This window comes from Acanthisitta chloris, unplaced genomic scaffold (genome assembly GCF_000695815.1).
Source record: "Acanthisitta chloris isolate BGI_N310 unplaced genomic scaffold, ASM69581v1 scaffold15053, whole genome shotgun sequence".
In the NCBI taxonomy this organism is placed as follows: Eukaryota; Metazoa; Chordata; class Aves; order Passeriformes; family Acanthisittidae; genus Acanthisitta; species Acanthisitta chloris.
Window position 1 is genome coordinate 100,076 of NW_008665567.1, and position 21,719 is coordinate 121,794.

The 21,719-nt window shown below is 46.1% G+C and overlaps 1 protein-coding gene across 1 annotated transcript in view; it reads right to left on the bottom strand.

Annotated features, from left to right (window-relative positions):
* The window catches only part of NTRK3 (neurotrophic tyrosine kinase, receptor, type 3), a gene marked incomplete at its 5' end in the record, with an annotated part of 146,451 nt that overhangs the window by 8,684 nt on the left and 116,048 nt on the right, over positions 1 to 21,719 (bottom strand). The window contains one exon of the mRNA XM_009071812.1: positions 11,903 to 11,977. Within this exon, the coding sequence (XP_009070060.1) occupies positions 11,903 to 11,977 (75 nt within the window). The remainder of the gene's footprint in view (positions 1 to 11,902; positions 11,978 to 21,719) is intronic.

Consider the following 21,719-nt stretch of genomic DNA (forward strand, 5'->3'; position numbering starts at 1 on the left):
CAGCAGTTCTGGGCAGCCTTGTATGAATAAGAGCCACAGGTGGCTAGGTCACCCGAGAGCAAAAAAAGAAAGCAATGAAAGAAAGAAGCAGGGAAAGCTGCTCTGTTTGGCTAAGTTGAGCTCTTGGAGAAGAACAAACAACAAACAAAACTGCTGTAGATCGTGCCTTTGTGAGTCAATGTTTGTCAGATCAGGTTGGGGCACAAGAAGGTGACTTCTCAGGGGCGATGCAAAGGGCAGCACACGCTCATGGCTGAGGATCCAGGAGGAGACACTCCTTCCCTACCTTCAGTCTAGACCAAGCAGCACTGAGAGAGGTTTCCCTATCAGATGTGCCAGTATTTTGCCTCTGTAAGTCTTGATTCCTGGGCACCTTTTGCAAAGCAAAGGGATTAACTCTGACATGCCAGACAGAGCTGAGCTTTGCTGAACCTTAGCTGTCCCACACTTCATAGTTTTAACTGTCACCTTACTAGGCTCTTAAGTACCCAAGTAGTTTAGATCAGAGGCAGCTGAATTTAACCGCAGGTTGTGACTGGATGAGATTCCCAAATGCTTTATCTGTAATTTCCTTTCAGCTTATCCAGAAAGAAAGGTGCTAGCTATATCTGAGACTGCACCATTGCCAGAATTACTCTGGCCTCCATAAATCCCCAAGGTGTTCTCCTGACTGAAAGGCATCACACATTATGGCCGTACCAGCCCCCAGGCTGAGCCTCTTCTAAGTGATTCAAATGCCATCACAGCCCTGTCCTTGCCTTCACTTCTCCTGTCTTTGCCGTCACTGCTGTCATAGTCAGCTCTGAACGTGAGCTTAAACACAGCCAGCAAACAACAAAAAGCTTCCATCAAACTTTTTTACTTACTTGATTGATTGTGTCCTCACCATGCTCCTTTCTCTGGGAATGGCAGATGTTATCCTCTCCCAGTTATCGCAGGCTACACCAACCTCCATTGCAGGTCCTGGCAGTGCCACAGCATAAGGCTGGCAGCCTGCTTCCCTGCATGCCAGTGACTCAAGACATCTTAAAGCCATTTTCGAGGGATTTTGGTGATTTACAGAATGAATAAAGCAACCTGGAGTTGTTTCTCCTACTTGCATGGAGCTGTGCTGGGTGTCTCAGCCTCACTCAAAGAAGGGGAGATGCTGGTTGCCTGCTGCCAGAGGGGAGAGGGTTGGATTTACCCAGAGAGAGTATGGGGAAAGGAACCAAATGTCCCTGCCATGAGGTGGTGTAAGGAGCCAGATGGACTTACTCAGGAGCAGGAAAGACTGACCAGGCAGGGTTAATGTGAAACTGAGAAAGGGGTGAGAGCTTCCTGCTGTCAGTAGGACTGTTTGGCAAGGGACTGTTTGTTCCCCCTAGATGCACATACTGTGTTTAAACATGAGGCTAAAAATAAAGCCTGCCATTGACATTGTTTTTCCTTACTTCATTTAACAATCTAGTTGCTTTATGACCTGTAATTCTGAATCACGTTGAATCAAGCGGTGTAATTTGCAAGCAGGGACAGCGGCCTTTCCCCCTACCCCTCATCTCTGCTCCACTGAGCGTGTTTTAATCCCACGGTTTTCAGCATTCTTAATGAGCCATTAACAAGCTGCCAATTACTTATGCAAATGGAGGGGGGCAGGCATGGAGGGTTGGTTGTAGCTAGAGGTAAATTCTGCTACCTAAAAACGGCCTGAGATAAATCTCTGTTGCTCTAAGAGCTGCCTGTGCCCAAGAGTCCTCTCAGTTATACTATCTGCCATCTAAAAATGCCAGAGGTAATGCAGAGGATGGTTAAGAAAAGAGAAACAGAGGAGTAATTGCAGATATATTTGTAATTATGTTTACCAATAATCTGTTTGGTGTGCTCCTTATCAAAGCTCACCCTTCTCCTTCCCAAAACTCAAAGAAGCAGCACCCACTGCTCAGAAATAGCTGCACAAGCAGCCTACAGAGGAACAACAGCCAGTTTCACATGTTCATCTAAGTAAATGCTCCAGAAGTCATGATCTCCAACACCAGGACATAAACTGTAAGAAACCCCATCCATGCCTCATTCAGCTGGGGGGACATGGGAGCAGAGCAGCTGCAGTTTGCAAAGCACCTAGTAAAGAGGTCAGTGAGGCCATCACCAGCTCCTAGAAGGTTCTAAACCCTTGTCTTAAATGTTGCTGCTGGAGCCTTCCCAGGTGAAGGAGAGCTGTCCAGCCTTCTCATCCCTAGGGCCACCTGAAAGCTCCTTGTGGCCCAGAACAACAAGACCCCACACTAGAATCTCAGACAGCAGAGGAAAGTGGTAGTATTGGAGATGGATTCTCTGGTAGGTATCCTACTGCTCCACTGTGGGTTGGCACTGGGCAGCTGGTGTGGGTGCTGTGCAGAGGGATGCATGCTGCTGGTGGCCTCTGCTATCTTCTGCAGCACAGCCACAACCTGGGCACCACATCTGGACTGGTCAAAGGCTGTCAACTAAGCCACTTTTCTCATGGTCACTGCCTAGTTAACAGCAGAGGCTGGGAATGCCACTAAACCTATTCAAACTACAGCTTTCAGATAGTTTGTCAGGCACCATACAGATTTACCAATTTGTTTCCACCAGGCTGGAGACTCTTACACCACACCACACTTCTTTAGGACAGGCCTGCTCAGAGACATCCAATACCCATGAGACAGCACAGGTCTCTGCTGATTCCAGCTTCAAAGGGGATCTGTAGTCTGCAGAGCCTGCATGTGCCAACAGAAACTGTACATGACTGATCTGCATTATCATTTTGCTAGTGATACTACAAGAAGTGTTTAATAGCTCCAAAGCTAATCAGATAGAGGCTAAGTTAAACCATCACGATGCAAGGAAAACATCCGCTGGGATGCTGCTCTTTTGGCAATGAGGAGAATGAAAATCAAGTCAGTTTCTGGCATTGGAAAGCAGGAAGATTTTACCAATAAATTTTAACCTGGTGATATAAAAGCAAAGTCTCAAAATGGCCTGAGAAATGCAACTTAGGAAATAGGAGCAATAAAGAGCTTGCATGTGTGATCACTCCATGCTAAAATGCTTTCAGATGTGTATCTCATAAGCTCCTTTTCCATCGTCCATCTCTCTCTGTCTTGGCAGTGACTCCCTTTTGGGTAACCAACAACACTCCGTCTTTGTCTGCAGCCAGAGCCATTCCTGACTTAGGACTACACATGATTTAGATAAGGCTCCATTACTTAACTTCTGGATCCTGGATAATCAGTTCAACTGCCTTGGCATTAATCATAATAATATTCAAAATTCATTAGGCTAGATTGTTTGGAAATCTATTTCTTGTTAATGTCAGATTCACTGAACATCGGCCTGGCAGCATACAGACAGAAAACTAATACAAGGCAGGGTGTGGGACCTCCCTATGGAAGCAGTCCCTTTCTTTATGTGCAACTGGAGTGCAATGTGGCAGCTCCTGCCTGGTTTGTCATTTGTGAATCTTGTTAAGAGCAGTGGAACACCGTGAGCATGCCAAGCTGCCTGCTCATTGATCAAAGGGCAGCTACAGGAATAGAGCTGGATATATAGTATATAGTTACTAATATATACTATGGAGTTTAAGCAGAAAGGTTAGATGCTCAGATCTGCACCCACAAATCTTAGTAATAGCTTTTGTACCTAAAAACTAGGCAGACAACCCAGAGATTTCTATATGCAATTATAGTATGGAGGGACAAAACCTGAAAGTATCTTTAAAATAGAAATCTGTTCCTTGCTTTCCTGAAAACTTACAGCATTTAGGTAACTTAGGATGGGGTCTCAGTGGAATCTTCTAAACAGTTTCCCATAGGCCAGTTGAGGGTTATTCCTAACAGTGAGCTTCCTCCTAAATGTTTATTTGGCCTGTTTAAGTATTTTGGCTGTTGGTGCTTTTCTTCAGGTAGGAGTTCTCACCCTCTAGTTGAACAGTGGTTTCTCAGCAGGGAAGCATCATAGAAATATAGACCAACATCAAAAGATGTATATGCTTTCTCTCCTAACGAAGGCAGTGCAGGCACAGATGGCATCTCAGACAAACATGCTGCAAGCCTTGTTAAAATAAAGAGCTCATCATCAGAGGCTGCAGTGTCACACCTACTAATGATGTGATTAAACTCATCAGTGCCAGTGGGACAGCTATGCCAGCTCTGGCACTACTGAATGGAGAGCTGTATTTCACGGCAGAGGCAAACCCCAGTCTGCACCTGTGCACTCCCCCATGAGTCAGATCACTGTAGAGACACTGGAGATTATCATGTTCATGGTTAAATTCCCCGAGACCTAAACTAGAAAAGGTTGCCATGGACATTTACTTCCCATGCCGGCCTCAAGCATCCCTGTCCAAAGTTGGTGTGGCAGGCAGAGGAAGGGCTCCAGATAGTGACAACAGGCCAAGAGACAGGCACAGGAGAGGACAGTGACAGAACCCATCTGAGCACTGCTGTCATAGGGCCGAAATGGTGGCACATGCAGACAGTGAGGCTGGGGTTTGGCTGCAGGATTCTGCTGAAAAACAAGCTAAATTTGAATATTTGAAGGAATTAAGCCTTGCATCCTCTTCTCTACTTTTCCAACTGAGACTTTCTGTGCATTGAAGTTCCCTCCATTCTATATCAAGTTTTCCAGATGCCCTTGAGTAGGACAGAGTTGCTGCAGTCCCATGCATTTTAACCACTGTGTTAAAATTCCTCCTCCCTACTTCATTTAGCCAGGAGCGTAAATAAATAAGCAAACCCACAAACACAGGAACCTGGTTCCCAGATGCCATTAGAGCCCTTCAGCACTAAGTGGTCATCACAAATATCACCAGTTGCCTTCTGCTCCCCTTCCTGCAGCCAGCCAGACACTTCAACCCAGTGAGCCCTGCTGGGACCATTTCACAAACCCAGCACCCGGTAAGACACATCTGACTGGTTTTGCTTCTAGATGGTCAGCTCTCTGAATCAGGTGAGTTTTCCTAGAGGAGCCTCTAGCCACCAGCTCTCCATTAGGGTTAGCCACAAGCGGAAGGACGGAAGGAGAAAGTGAGTCTAAAAAACCGCTAATGTTCTGCAGTGTCTGATAGGATGAATGACCCCTGCAGACATATGCTGAGCAGACAGGACAGTCCTCAATTATGTCATTGCTGGAGCATTTACTTCAAGGATAAACGTGACTACAAATGCTGGTCTTAAAGCCTTGGCTGGTTTTGCTGCCTCTGGATAAGCTGCTCTAGTCCAGGAGCATTAGGTATGTGTATGCAGCATGCACTGGCAATGACACGCATGTCTGCCTATGAAAACACTTTACAGCCCGAAGAGGAGAGCTGAAAAAAAGCCCCTTCAAATTTCATTCTTCCCTCTTTCCTTTGTGAGAGCAGGCCCTAAAGGATTTGCTAAGGTATTGATGGGTGCCAATCCATATATCCCAGTGAACAACCCACAGCCTCCCGCAGGAAATCACAGGCAAATCTTGCCTACACGATGGAAATTTCCTGCTTGCCACACTGATTTTCCCCACTCTCATCCTCACTGCGTTATCCCTGTCCTAACGTTTGTATACTTCTCTCAATATTTTTCAACCTTCAAGCTCACAACTTTGTAGATATTAGCAATCAGGTAGCATATCTCCCTACTCTGATTATTCTTTAGACAAACTATTTACATACAGCTCTTTCTATCCTCAGCAATCAATGGCTTCACACTGTCTTTGTTTCTGCTGCAGCTCTCCAGAGTTGTTGACTTTACAGATACTCTTTGTGGGGCTGAGTCAGGGACATGTGGCTGTATAATAAAAAGAGTATTTAAAATAATGATTGCTGTAGAGGTACACACTTTGCTCTAGGCTGGGTTGTTTACATGGAGGGCTTCAGAAAAGCATTTGTTGCAATGGCACACTGAGAGCCACATATTCTAGGGAGCTGCCACCCCACAAGAAACTGTGCTTGGTTCGAAGAGGACAGTTTATGAAGACAAAATGCAATGTTGCCTGGGGCGGGCACAATCTCACTTTACAGCACTACTTGCTGTATATTGATCAGAATGGGCTCTGTGCTTTATTAGCCACCCAAGAGGTGCAATGAGCTGCCACAGGAATTTGTGCTTGATAATCAAAGGCATTTGTCATTCTTCCAAATGCTCTATGAGTAGGTGTTTGATTTGGGTGTGTGTGAAAAACAGACAAGAGCAATCCAGACCAAGAGGCAGCCACCACAGGGAGGGTGTCCTGGTGCCCACTCACAATCCTGACCTACAGGGCATCCCCACTGCAACATCTTCCATGGTCCCATGGACACCATCCCACAGGGCAGGGTCTGTGGCTCAGCAGAGTCCTCCACCACTGCCAAAGCTGTCCCTGATCAAACCTGAAGAGCAACAGCCACTGCTGCCAGTCAGCTGCCTGGCACAGAGAGCTCCCTCAAAGCCCTCCTTTCTATTTAGACTTTCCTGCATTTCCTAGACAAACTACTCTGGGATTTTTTCCCCTCCCTCTCTCTGACAGGTACAGGTGGCCTTGCTGCCCTCTCATTGCACCTCCCCCAGCTTGAATTTTAAACTATTTAACAGCTTTAAATGCACCTAATGAGGCTTCAGCCTGCACTTTGCTGCCATCCCTCTGCTTCTCTGACACCAGGAAGAAGAGTGGTCTGGAAACCTATTGCGGACTTCCCTGCGTTGGAGGTCTAATTACATGGTAACTGGTGACCTCGTAAGTACAGAGTAATCTGCTGTGTAATACCAGGGTAAATGATCCCAGTACTCCTGTCTTTTTCACTGCAGCCTTCCGCAGGGATGGAAACACAGCCGGTTAAATGGCAATTAATCTTTGAACCGTTTGACACTCGCCGAAGGCGGTGAGAAATAACCAGCAGTAGACCACTGGCTCTGTGTGGGGTAAGTGACTGGCTCAGGGGCCGTGGCTCTGAGGATATCTGGTGTCACCTGGCCAAAGAAAGCATTAGCTTGTCATCTAGTCTCTCTGGGTGCTGGCTGCCTGAGACAGCAGGTATGGACTGCTTTTTTACAGCTGGATGCAGCTGTCTCCTGCCCGCGCTGTATTAGGCATCATTTATTTGGAGGGACACATCCAGAGTCATCTGCAGGAGGAAGGGGGCACCAGGATGTGGATGCCTAAGAGGAACAGGCAACCATGCTCTCTGTGTGAGCAGGATGAGGCCAGAGGTTCTGAACAGCTCATCCATGATGGGGGTGAACTGTCTGGAGCATTTCCTTACCCTCACTGAGAGTAAGGTGTGTGGGAACAGCACCAATGGCTTCCTCTGAAACCATCTCAACCAGCCAGGCACAGCCCCAGGCATACACCCTGCAAAACTCCAGGAAAATCAGCCAAGAGATCCATTTTCTCCCTCCCCAATGCAAGATGCATTTAATTCCTTCCCACACTAGCAGCCTGTTGCCCTGGGGCTGGGGGCTGCCTGTCTGACCCCTGGTACCTTTATGGCAATGAAATATATTTGCATACATTTTAGACCCACTGACATCATTCCCTTTGGAGACCTTCAGTTTTTTTATAGTAAGCATGGTAATGATTTTCAGATTATAGACTAATAAAATATTTTAATTTGTTAGGCACATTAAGGTAGGCACTGTATGATTCTTTTGACATTTAAATAGTGCTTTAAAAAAAATAAAAGGAGGGGGGGGTTTCTGCATACACTTCTATTCCAAACAGGAGCACTGAAATAGAAAGTCAAAATCCCACACATGGGTACCAAGATCAGATCTGACACCACCCCTCCGTGCCTGTTTCACTTGAATACCTGCCAAGTTAAATAAGCAAACATGGGATTGCAGTGCCCTAGTTCCAAACCTGTTTCTGGCAAGTGAACCCTGCTCCTTAGTCACTCTGGCCATGCTGTGCAGCAGTGGCCTGAGATAAGCATCAGCTCCATGTGTCATTGGGTCACAACGGGGCTGGCTCACATCACATGGGTAACACTGAGTTTTTGCACCTCAGCCTATACTCACCAGTTTCTCCCCCCTGCCCATCATGGGTCTAGAGAATCCCATTATTTCCATAACTTGGAAGGCAAACTGTGTGTCATGGGGCAGACTGCTGCAGCAGCCACTTTCCTCTGGCTGGGTAACAATTGCACGGTTTGGAGTGAATCAGACTGCAACTGGATAAAGCAGGGACATTTTGGAGGGGTAAAGCTGCCGTTGCAGGTCCATGGGTTAGTATGGCTGATAGCTCTGGAAGTCCTTTCCTAACCGGTAAAACAGGGTAATGCAATTCTATCCTTGGAAGTGTTTGAGACCAGGATGGATGGGGCTTTGAGCAACCTGGTCTGACAGGGGGGTTGGACAAGATGGTTGTTAATGCCCCTTCCAACCCAAACCATTCTATATTTCTGTGAACTCACTGACTTCTCAAAAACGCTGTGCAGGTAATGCCTTGTGCAGGGAAGCAATAAATGGCACGGAAAAGCCTGCCAGCAAAAGGAAAAGTAGTCAAATGTTTAGCTCAGTGCTAGTTACAGCTGGCAAAAGAGACAGAGGGTTACACAATGAATATGATGGTGAAGAATAGCAAAGAAGTTCCTTTGTTCCGTGAGTACTTTTGCCTTGTACCTCACCTAGATCACACGAGCTTAACGGCGGGTGATTATATGTAAAGTCTGTACTACAAGGCAGAGGCAAGAGTGAGCTCAGGCCTCCCCATTATCATTACCTGACCTTGCACGTTCTCTTTTGCAACTTCAGCATTTTTTGTGGATAGGATTTCTGGGTGGTTATTTTAAGAAAACTGTGTTAAATTTCTTGCTTCAGTGCCAGGTACCTGCTGTTTAACAAGAAGGCCATGACTAAGCATAGACTGGAAATCAGAAGCATCTATGAGTTAAAGCAATGAGATTCTGGGACTGTCTTCCCCTAGGAGCACATTTAATAGTGGTGCTTGATTATGAAAAGGATAAATCTGATGTGATTGATGCAACAGGGGATTGGATTTGATGATCCAGGGAATCCCTTCCAGACCTCTTTACTCCTAATGAATTTATTTTTGAAGAGATTTTAAAGGATATGTGGGAGGATGCAGTGCTCTACTGATGGTAAACAGTGGTGAAGCATGCAGATACCTGCTGATGGTTAGTGGGTCTCCACCCCCAGATTTAACCAATTCCCATCTATAAGAAGGTGGAACAGGTCTCTTTCCTGGTTCTACCCATCTTGAACATAAGAAGCAGAGGTGGGTACAAGGATTCTACCTGCTTCCCTCTGCATTTTCCAGCTACTGAAGACTTCCAAAATTCGCCCTGTGTGAACCAGTACCACAAATAGCTCACAGATTCCATACATATTCCTAAGGCACTTACCTGTTTCCCAACACCATAATGACTGCATCCCTTTCAATCTTTTTTTCACATCAATCTCTTTAGTGAGGATGAGCAGGGATCACCTTTTAACAGTGGGAAACTGAGGCACAGGAGAACTAACTGAATTTCCTATGGTACCAGAGGATATCAGTAGCATGGAAGTGACCTGCAGCCCAGTCCAAGGCTGATATCTCACTGCTGGGCTTTTCCTGCCCCTAACTGGGCTCTGTTTTCACAACAACAATAGCAGAGCAGAAAGTGTTTTTCAGCCCAAGCATTCACTGGTCTGGGATTCCCATCCTCTGTCAAGCCATGGGAGATGAGCTTGGGGTTTCAGGGGACAGTGCAAGGTTGTTTCAGAAGGGATGCCCAGGGAAAGTGATTACGTTCTTTCTTCCCCCGAGCTGTTTTAATTCTTTAATTCCTACTTGCTAATAAGATAAAATGCTGTGATTTCTGCAGGATCAAATGGTGCAGGATAAGCTAAGGGAGTTTATTAATTAACATGCTTTTAGAGCTGGGAAAAAAATAATAGAAAAAAAGCAACAGGGTGGGAGATAATAGCTATAAATATGGCCCTAGAATTACTACATGACACAGCAGGCAAGGGGAGGCTGTCATGTTAGTGCTGGGCATGGCACTCTGGTAGTGAATAAAAATCATAAATAAGGTAAGGCTTTCTCTCACCAAAATGTGGCTATTCATAGACATGTGCTACATTCCTCCAGGGCCTGGTCCTGCAAGTAATACCAGAGATAGCACTTCTGTCCTCCTCTGGCTTCCCCAGGGATTGCTTGGAGCAGTGAGTGCTAAGCCCAGTGGCAAGTGGTTGCAGGATCAGATTCATAGTGTGCCAAACATTTTGGATGAAAAGAGCTATAAAGAAGTCACATATTATTATGTCACATCGCAAAGGTCAACCCCAGTATTTGTTCTGTCATAAGGACATGATTGAAAGGCGAAAAAATAGTGTCAGGGCACAGGGGAAAATATTTTTTTTATAACTGCCTTCAGGGCCAAGGATACAAAATTACATCAGTGCTTAGAACTAAATTCCCATCCACACCCCACAATTCAATTTTGGCTCAGAAAGGCATAAATGTAACAAAATCACCTTTCAGAGGCACATCCTCCTATCTGCTGACATAGCCCCTGCAAAATCATTGATACCTAATCTCACACTCCCATGTGATTCTGGCAACAGTCAGGAACTGCCAGAGCCCTACTCTGTCAAATGTCCTGGGAAGGCTTTGTGAGACCCACTCAGTTGTTTAACACTATGTAGGCATTCACAGGGGCAGGAGGAGTCCTCATGATACTGGGTGATGGGATAGCTAGTCCTGTATCACCTGGTCAGGGGCATGCATCTCCCCTCACAATTCCACAGGGAGGTTTGGGGAATTGGACACCAGTAATTTGTCTGTCCCAGCTACTTTGTAAATATTTATGCCTATCTCTCTCTGGGCTTGCTGGCACAGGGAAGCTATTGAGAAATAAAGTGTGGAAACCATCACTTTCCTCCCTTAACTTATGAGGGGTCAGAACTGCTCTGCACAGTGTCTTTCAGTGGATTAGCTCAATCCACTTCCAAAATTGTCTCAAGCAAAGGCTCCTCAACTTTCTGGATAAACAGATCATTTCCTTGTGTGCCAGCAGCAAAATCCCACAGGACAACCAAGCTGGATGTTTGCCTCTCTCAGGCTCCTGCAGTTCACACCCAGCAGCATCTTGCTGGAGGAGGTTTCTGTGATGCTGTGACAGCTGGGGACACACCAGGCTGAGGATCCTACACAGAGGCTCCAGCACGCAGCAAACACCATCAGATGCTGGTTTGACTCTGTGAGAGGGAGGGCAGGGTGAACAGAGGTTTCACCAACCCTCAGCTGGCTCACGTGGTTCCCATCAGCCACCACTTTGGAAAACCCAAACTCTTTTGCTCTGTCAGAACTTCAAAGATGCACCAATCCCTTAGTGCTGTTCCTCCAGGCAAGGGGTGGGAGCAGCAGTAGGCAGTGAAAGTTGACATCCACTCAATCACAGCTGCAGACACCCAACTGGTCAGACATCGAGGATGTGTCCAGACCAGCAGACAAAAGGTGTCAGGCCTGGCATGTGATGATCCACCTGCTCAAATGCTCTGGTTTTAGTCCATGCTAATTTGAGTGCCCAAACAGCTGTTGAGAGGACAACACAGGTCAGGGACAGTCTGAGTGAGTAGTGCAAATGTCACCCTACTTAGTGGCATGGTGTGGCTTAGCTGCACAGAGACAAATCATGCTGCATTCTCTGCCATCAGAGCCCAAGGACAGCCCACACTGTCCACTAGTGCAGACACAACCTGGACACCCACAGAGAAAGGCTGCACTGAGGACTTCTGCATTCATTCCGTAATATCTCACCATACAGACAAACCACAGAGAGTCACTACAGTAGAAACATGTGCAGTTCCACCACAGACAAGAGCCCCTTCACTGCCAAATGCACTAGACCCGACCTAGTCCCAAAGCTGCTCAACCCCACGTGTCATTTCATGCTCAAGCAGCACCAGTCCCCCGCTTCCAGCTGCCCCAGGGTTTGAGATCCACTCACTGTTGCAGCTGCCGGTGGTACCAGTCTCTGTCGCTGCCACGCTGCGCTGAACTGGCCCCTCGGACGCGGCCCTTCCTGACAGTGAATGGGTGAAAACAAGGGAAGGAGACAAACAAAAGAGAAGGGAAGGGTCAGAGAGGGAGGGAGGGATGGGGGAAAATGAAGCAAGGGGACAAGAAGGGAAAGGGTATGTCTTTAACTGAACCATAAGTCTTTCACTGGCTGCAACATCCCAGCACTGCATAACCCTTCCTGCAAGGGCACGGGGCAAGTGAGACCCTCTGGCCCCAGTCACCACCACCTTGCACCCCACACCATCACCTGCACCAGTGCAGAGGGAGGGAGAGCTGGGCAAGGGTCAAGGGAGACTCAGTCTCCTGAAACTTCTTGGTCTGTGGAAACTACCTAGAATGGTCACATAGAATGTCATCCCCTGGGGGACCCAGAATTGCTCTCCAGACAAGAGAAGTTTCAGGATGCTTGAGCAGTTCCTCTGTATATGGCATTTAAGCATCCTGCTCTTTGCCCCTTGCCAGCCCTCCTGGGCATGGTGCAGGGACCCATCTGCCTCTGCCAGCAGAACAAGAACCAGGCCTCATGTCTTTGCTCAAGCAAGCTCAGGCTAGCCAGAGTTAAGGGCATCATTGGCTGAATGTCCCAGTGAAGCATCTCACACATCATCCTATGCTTGCCCAAAAGTCTTCGTCCCATCATTACTGTAACAGGCTGGAGAAGAAAATACCTAATCCCACAGCTTGCAACCACCCAAAAATCTGCCAGTGCTCACAAAACTGAAGCTTAGGAGGGGATAGGGAAGCAAAATGCTGGAGCAGAAAATACAGCATTACTTTTTCCTCTGTATCAAAGTAGGAAAGATTTGGAGAATGGGAGAGAAAAAAAGGGATAAGGATCTCAATGAGTGAATAAGGTATGCTGACTTTGTAGTGAGGTGTTTGCATTCCCACTGGGACAAAAAGGACACAAAATCCCAAGATGGAATGGCAGTTAGTGAGCATGGTGGTTTGGGGATATACTTCAGGCTGTGCTACTGAGGAGTTCAGGCTGAGAGCTGCCTGGGGAATACCCAAAATACAGCCCCAGGGTGTGTCCAGCTGGTCATTGCCCTGAGCGCCTTCCCACCCTGCACCAGCAGTGGAAACCAAGCTGCTAAATGTAGCTGACAGTTCATTTTGCTTGGGGAATTGCCCCATGAATGGCTGACTCACATCCCTTCCCAAAGAGTTGAGGTAGGAAATGGGTGGGGGAAAGGCTTAGAAAATTGTTTCATGCTGGTTGTTTAAATTACCTCTGCATTACAGTGTTACAGTTAGGGAAAAAGAAATCTATGCATAAAGCTGCATCCTAAAGCCAGCTGTGGCAGAGTCATGGACGTTGGAAAGAAGCAGAGCAAATGAAGTCATCCAGCAGTGGGGAAAAACATCAATATAATGTAGTGCAGAACAAAGCAAATTCTACCTCAAACACAGAGCTGAAAGGGAAACATCTTCCTCTGTCAGATCTATTACCATGCATTTATTCCAATAAATAACTAACCCAGAGAGTAACCCAAAACTGATTTATTCCTCCATCTAAGTAAATATGAAGAGGCAGCTGAATTTGACTGTAAAAACCACTGATCTCATATGTTTTCTTTGTATATGTTGGAAAAAAATAGGAGTGAAGTTTCTGCCTTGCTGCCAGGGGATGCTGGCAAAGTATTTGAGCTATAGATATTGTATCTTGTCACTAATGACTGCAGGGAACTAAAAGGGATTTGGATTTTTTAATGCCTCACATTAATTGATAATTTGGTCTCAGAATCCACAGTGGAACACAGGATTTGCTATATTGGATCAGTCTAGTGGCCCATAAAATCTGGCGTCTTGCCTCAGTGATGCTCAGAAAAATTATCATCCAGTGTCTTTGCTTGAAAGGTTGCTGGCCATTCCTGTAAGGCCATACAGCAGAGAGGGACAGAAGATCTCCCTGGCCTGCACAGCAAACCTTTCTAAGACCCTGAAACATGGATTTGGCAGGGCTGTATTACATACCATTTTTATGTTTGCTTTTTATGTTAAGGGAAGGAAGAAACTCTGTAACTACAATCATTTTCAACAGACATGCTGCTGGTTTTCCTCTTGGTCACCACAGTCCAAATACAGAGAAGGTGAACTTGTGTTTTCAGAGGGCAAATGAGAACATAACTGAGGCCAGAGACAGGGAAATGCCTTCTGCTGAGCAGAACAGTATCGATTAGACAGTATAAAGATTTCCCTCACTAATTCCTTTAGCAATCTTATCATGTGTTGCCCACATAATTGGATGGGGAAGAGAGAGGTGGAATCACTTAAGCGTTCAAAGCTCAACACGCACTGAGAAAAGATTCCCATTTCATGTGTGTGTGCAATTTTGTGCATCGTTGCCCCTTGATTGTACATTGAACATGCTCTCTTTGACAGCCGAGCCCTAAACAGCCTATATATTAAAGACAGCTGCTTGCAAATAGAGGCTTTCTCTGTGAGACTGGCAGGGGGAAGGAGCTCATGGGGGCTGTGAGAGAAGTAGGACTATGAAATTGAGGGGGACCAGGAGAGGAAAGCCTGTGTAAACTGACCATGAGAGAATCAGAAAGAAAACAGAAAAGCAGTGGTTTCTTTCCATGCAAGCATCTTAATTAAGGATGTTGATGAAGACACTTGCATCTCAATTTTTCTAGGGAAATCTTCAGTTTGCCTTGAAGCAAAGCATAATTTAGCCATGCTCCCACTAAACTGGCATATAACTTCTCTGCCTCCTGTTCTTTTGCTGTTCATACTGGGGGTTGGGGATGCTCCCCACCTTTCCTGACTGATGTGTGATCTCATGGCTGTACCCACAGTAAAGGAGAGCTGAGATCATCATCCTGCAGGTGGGAAGGCAGGAGGAGGTCACTGGCCAGCTGGGATGCAGTGGTTAAATGGGTCCCATAATCTATCCAAGATGAGAGGGGAGGATTTTACATTTACACATCTCAGTCTACCTCGATTATAGGTGGAAATGCTCTTCTCAAAGCATGAACAGTTCATTTCCATACGCTCAGAAGGACACATACTATTTCTGGCCCACCTGTGCCTAGAAAAATGCTGGTATGTGGTTCTCCACCTTCTTCTGCTCTAGCTGCAGTTTAAATCAGGCCACCTTGGTAGAACTCAGGAACCATCAGCTTCTCTGTCCTGCCTGCTCCTTTCTGGTGACACCACAATGGAACACGTGGATGCATCTCCACTATGGCAGAGTCTCTCTAGCTCCAAAGGAGGCATTGTGCTCTTTCCCCTGTATGTCAGTTTTCAGACTAATGGGATGTTCCAGGTGGGGGCAACAGGAGGAAGTGAGCACATTGCATGCAGGAAGCCTCTAGCAGCTGTTGGGAACCACACTTGGACAAGACAAATTAAAACAGATGAAAAAACAGGTTCACAGTCAAGGGGAGGAAAAAACTAATCAAGGATGGGTGGAGATCACAAGTAACTTCTCTTGCCCCTCTGGATCTGCTGACTGCACCCAGGGAACACTGAAAATGGAAAAGAGTCCTGCCCTCCCTAGTTAAGTTTTATGAGAAGGGAATTGCTCTGAAGGCAAGGGCTCCTGAACTCTCTGCAGGAAATTTGCTGTTTCAAGTTTTTACAGCAGAGGTGACAGACTTGTGTAATTTGGCTGCATTAAGAAGCAACCCCAGCTTTCTGAACTGAACTGAATCTTTGACTTCTGGGGGTGGTGTCACTACCCCCCACCTGGCTACATTATTTGATTGGTTACACCGAGTACTCCCCCAGCTCCCTGGAGACCAGGCAAAGTCCAGTCAGCATGGGGAAGGACTGGAAGAATCATCTCTGTTGAATCCAAACCTGCCATGTACATCACTAGATGTTTTGGGTCAGGAAATACGGAACAACAAACAATTCCTCCTTATTTGGCTACATCTGTGACCTCCACAAATGGAAGGTTAAAAACCATCAGGAAGCTAAACTGAAAGGCTTTGAACTCCCAGCCCTCTGGATCTCAGCCCAATGGTTTGGAGAAAGCAAAAGCCTCAATTCAAATGCCTGGGAATGGGACTGAGCTTTGATTGAAAGATCCTAAGTTTGATTAGCTCTCAGCACATGTATGAGGGTTTGGGGGGAACACAGAAGGGTTAAGCATGGAGGTCACTGTTTAGGTGAATATTGAGACTATATTAAACAAAAAATCTGAGCCAAATGACTTGCAATGCAGCAGCAACATACCCCAAGCAGGAGAAGAGGTGAGCATGGAGGTCAAGTACCAGAGAAGGGAGGGTTTTTTTCCCAAAAACAAACTGCTCTTTTGTGCCTGTGCTTCAAAGAAGTTGTCACCAGATTGTGAGAGCTCTTCACCTGCCACATCCCTCTCATTACTGGAATGAAATAAATGGCAACAGCATGAAAACAGCAACTCAAGCAGGAGAACGACAGGTAGGCAGTGAGGAAAAGGGGAGGGGGGAAACAGGGTGCAGATGCAGGTCTTGACAGGGTGGAGAATTAGGGCAATTACCGTTTCTGAGAAAATGCCAGGAATACGGCACAACCTAATTTCCCCAATTAATTCTTCTGCACTTGAGCTGCTTTGTGTGAAGGGCTCTTAATGTTTCAAACAGGAGGGGAAAAAAAAAAGCCTCAACATTTGTTTTTCCCTCAGTGTAGAAATGGGGAAGTGTTGAGGGAAAATGTCTGGCTAAAACACAAGATGATGCTGTTACATCTTCCATTCAGGAGATAAGGAGCTGTGCTGCAAATTCAATCTGAAGAGGTTTTTATAGGAGCCACAGAGATATCAAAGACCAGCACGTTCAATATCACACTGACTTTTCCTGCACGCAGAACACACCAGGACAGGAACAGAGACATTTCACTCATGCACCCACACTGAGTAGTTCCCTCACCTCCTCTGTTTCCAACCCTACTGCAAGTTAGGGAGAATTTGGTTCCTCTGTCCCCAAACCCCCAGTCAGGGTAGTTGTGAGCTGTTCACACCTCATGGCGCATACAGGTGTCATCTAAGCAGAACAATGGCAATGAGAATAAGGAAAGAAATAACAAATAAGGGGTTGGGGTTATGGGGTACATAGGGTGAACAGATGCTGAGAATTGCATGTAATACTTTCAGACATGGACTCCTGCACAGAGCAAGACTATGGGTCTGCCTGGCTGGCCCATCTGTATCAGTACTAGAGGTCACATCTCCAGGTCACTGTAAGACTTTTTTGCCCTTACTCTTGTAGGTATGACAAAGCAAAACAATTCCAGAATCCCACTGAAGACAGGAGAGAATGAAAGCACTTTTCACTTCTAAGTCTTTTCCTTAATGAAACATATAGTTAGAGTTGTGAAACCTTCCCAACACCAGAGCAGAAAGGATGACAAGAGAGTAGCACATCACATTTTTCCACCTCAGAGAAGGGGTAGAAGACACAAAAGGCAATACACAGATGCTCAGCATCTGCATGTTGGAAGCTGAACATGACACACACATTGTACCTTCTACATGAGATCCCACACAACAGCCAGCATTGCCCAGACTGAGCTTGTTCTCCCCTACCCATCAGCACTGAACCTGAGCCTGAGGACACTGTCTGGGTGCAGGGAGCCTGACTCACTCTCTGTCCAGAGCTGACTTACTGCCAACATACACCATGTCTACCATAAAACCTGAGAGTGGCAGCTATTTTTTCCTCCCAGAGTAAGGCATTAACACATCCCAGATAGAAATTCAGAGGGAGCATTCCTTCCCCCTGCCTGTTGGTGTTCCCCTTCACAGGTGATAGTGCAGAGCCCTGGCACACTCATCACAAGGCTCTATCCCAGTGCCAACAGGGCTGGGCAGCAGTTTCCCTCTGCTAGGATCCACCTCCCATGCTGTAAAAAATGCTGCATGAGATGGACAGCAAAGCAACAAAGAAAGCATCAGGGACAAGAAAGTGGGTGTTGTACAGCTGATGGATCCACAGGGGCACTAAGGGGCTCTGACAAGGATGCACAAAAATGCTGTTGGGAGAGTATGGTCAAACCTCTGCAGAGAGTTCAAAGCTTGTGGGAACAGAGCACCATTCAATGATGGTGTGATCATTTAGGAACCCTCTGTGTAGGAGAGAGTGGGTCAGACTAAATCTAGGTTCAATGTAAGTTTCAGCTATCATGCTGGATGAGCCTTCAAAGGAGCATGACCCAGGCAGCTGCTAAACCTCAGTGATCTATTACTTGCATGGAAACTTCACTGGAAAAATAACTGATTGTACCCACGAGAATGAAAACAGTCTTGAACTCCAGATGAAAAGAATTAAAGTAAGAGATGGTCTAAATGGGAAATGGTCATCAGAAAGTAACCTTACAATGGGTACTGAAAATTATCAAGAATAAGGGGGGGGTGGTTCCTGAACATTTTAAGGAAAGAGAAGACAGAAAGTATTTACACAGTAAACCTTCATGCTTCAAAGGAGGAGGGATCCCAGACTTTTGAAAGAACACTGACCTAAGGCCAAAGTCATAGCAGAAATGTTGTTTTGGTTCTGATGGTCTAAGGCTGTAAGGGCCAAGGTTCATAGGAAGAGATATTAATCTTTTATTAAACCAACTGATACTACTGAAAATAATTTTAAAAAATAACTCAGAGAGGGTTTGTGTGTCTAAGATTCATTCTTTTTTTCCCCTTCCAACAATATCATGTTCTATTAAAACATATTACTTCTTCCTGCAAACCTGTCTCTCCCAAATCCAAACAATGCTCCAGAGTAGTGAGGACACAGAAACAGGGAGCCTTTTTTGTTATTATGTTCATCTCTGTGTTGCTAGAAATAGAAATTTCAGAGCCCTTTGCAAGTCCTGCATGTGTCTTTTTTATCATCACACACATCTTCCGCATGATGGATTGTGACCAAGAGAACACTCAGGACAGACCTCTGGGAAAAGATGGAGCTAAATCCCCAAGAGGTTTCAAGCCCAGCTCAGGATTTGAGGCAGGATGCCAGAAGGGTAGGACAGAGCAAATATGGACAGAGGGATGTCTTAATGAAGTTTAACAGCTACATAAATCCTTTCTCTATTCAACATGTGTCTTCACTGCTGATGTCCCACCCATGTCAGGACATTACCTTGGGAGCTATTAAGGACTCTTGACTACAATTTAAGACTGTGTTCTCTTCTAGAGATGAAGAAATACTGCCCTTTCCCTGGGCAGTTGCCACATGATTTTGCTTTGGATTTGAATTATGCATTTTGAGGGGCAAATGGAAAATATCTGGATTTTACTAGAGCTTAGGTGGGGACAGAGTCACAGAAGGGCTCTTGAAGCAAACAAACCTCAGTCTGCAGGATGAAAGAGCAGCTGGAGGGTCTAATCTCAGCCATGGTAATGTTCCTAGCTTTGACACTCCCCCCCAGCCACCATAACAGCCCCCAGCTCCCCAGACAGCACTGGGCAGGCACCGTGTGCCTGACTTTCTGCAGTCTCCATGCCACACTCAGCTTGGCTGACCTGCAGCGTCCCACCACCTGCTGTCACAGTCCTGAGTCATACCCAAAAAAAATCGCCTACTCACAGAGTTTTTTAAAGAAAACAACAAGGAAAACGAAATCCGCCCCAATCTTTTCTCTCCAATATGGATATATTCCATCATGCCTTCCCACAGAGACCCACACCAAAGATTGCACAGCATGTTACACAACACAGCACAGAAATGCTTCTTCAGCATCCACGCCTTTCCTCTTCACACAGAAGCTGGGCTACTTCTCCCTGTCTCCCCAGTCCCTCCACTTTCCTCCGCTTTCTAATCAGATGCTGTTCCACCTCTCCCCACCACTTCCACCTCCACAACCATCTTCTCTCCATCCTGTCTTATTGAAAGAAGTTTTTAAGGCAACAGCTGATGGGATCCCTCTGTGATACAGGAGGAAAAGGACACATCTGTCTTCAGGCAGAACATGGAGAGCCTTGCAGAGAGGAGAAATAAGGCTCTCTGCTGCTTTTGTTACACAAATGTTTTTCTGTGTCCAAATATGCAACAGAAAATTAAGCAGTTCACTTTTGTTAAATCACTTTTGCATCCCACAAATGCAGGAGCCAGATGGTGTTATTTCTTTGCTTTAAAAGATTAAAAACGGGAAAGAAAGTAAATGGCTAGGAACTAGTCCTCAGCCTGGAACACACTCATATATCCACATGTCCAGTTATCCAGGCTTGCGAGGCCTGGGCAGGAGCAAACACAGGAACCTGCTGGACTGAAGTGAATCTGCTTGCAGAGAGCTCCAGACCTGTCACTTTGCGTCAGCTTGAAGACGGAATATTTCCCTGTGTTTCCAGAAAATTACAAATTACTACAGCTGCAGCTGTAGTAACATACCAAGCAATATTTTCTAGAAAACACCTGAAGCAGAACTTTGTTCCAGGTCCTACGGGTGGCAATGGCAGACTGTCCACAGATGAGAACTGCAGTCTTCCCAGCTCTGACACTGATTCCTGCTTTGGCCTTGGAAAGTCATGTAAATCCTTTACCCCTCATGCCACTAGTATAAATATGGGCAATCAGATCCTTATTTTGCTAGGACCTTCCTTTGGATTTTAACAGAGAAAAGGCCTCTATGAATTAACTTAGTGATCAAGAGTTTCAAAAGTACTAAAAATAAGTAAAAACAAAGAAAGGAAGATCAACTAAGAACAAAAGGCTGTGCTGGTCTGAAACTCGGCTCTTGCTCTGGTAAATAGTTGATAACTAGTTACTACTTTAGTCATAAATGGCAATTCGTGTATGCAGAGAAAAGTCCACTAAAAAACCTTACAACACTGCATGAAATAGCATGGAGCAGTCCTCAGCAAAGCACTTTGCACAGACAGCATGAGGTCTACAGGACACCACCACAGAGAAGACAAAAATCCCACAACAACAAACTGGCCTGTGGAGACCATCTCAGTTCTCACTTTTGCGGGGCCCCCACAGCCTTCACGTGTCAATAGCAGTAAATTCTCCTGTTGCACAGAGAGCTCTCTGTGCTGCAGGAACACAAGCTTGTTTGGGATTGTCTTCAGCAGTGTGACACTGACTCTGGATGGGGCAGCACTAACAGGGCTGAAGGGAAGGAGGCAGGCAAGAATGTGCTGCTCCTCATCCTCCCCTGGGCTCCTCTTTTTTTTGCTCACTCCTTCCTGAGGTTTCAGCAGTAATGGGACCACAGAATCTCTCTTTCCTCATCACTGCCCAGTAACTGCACTGAGACATTTTCCCAGCATGGACTTTTCTGCTGCACTTTGAAGACTGGTTCCCCCACTGATAATTAAACTTAGTGGTAAGCCAGTGTTCTGGCCTGGGAAATGTGATATGTCTCAGCACAAATCTGATCACATTTTCCTTCTACCCAGCACAGTAACTCCACTTGGCAGCTGTCTATCACATCATGAAAACTTTCTGAATCAGATCAAGACCACAGGTCAACCCTTTCTCAGTTAGCTGATAGAAATCATCCTCAAAGCTAAACATCTGCTTACAACATGTAAGCAGAAATCAACCAGCCTTAGTCCAAGCATCAGGCTAGAAATCACAGCTCCTTAGGCTGAAAAGCCCTTCCCTGCTGGTGGATGGTCCAGCAACCAATGCCTACTGCAGTGTGCTTCAAACACTTTGCACATCACAGCTTCTCCTGGAGCTGAGTAAGAAACACGTTGTTCCCCCAGGGAGGCTGCCATCCTGGGCAGGCAGGACAGTGCAGACAGGTACAAGGGGAGTGTGCAAGACAACGGGACAGTGCAAGCACAAATCACAGAAGAAAAGGCTGGA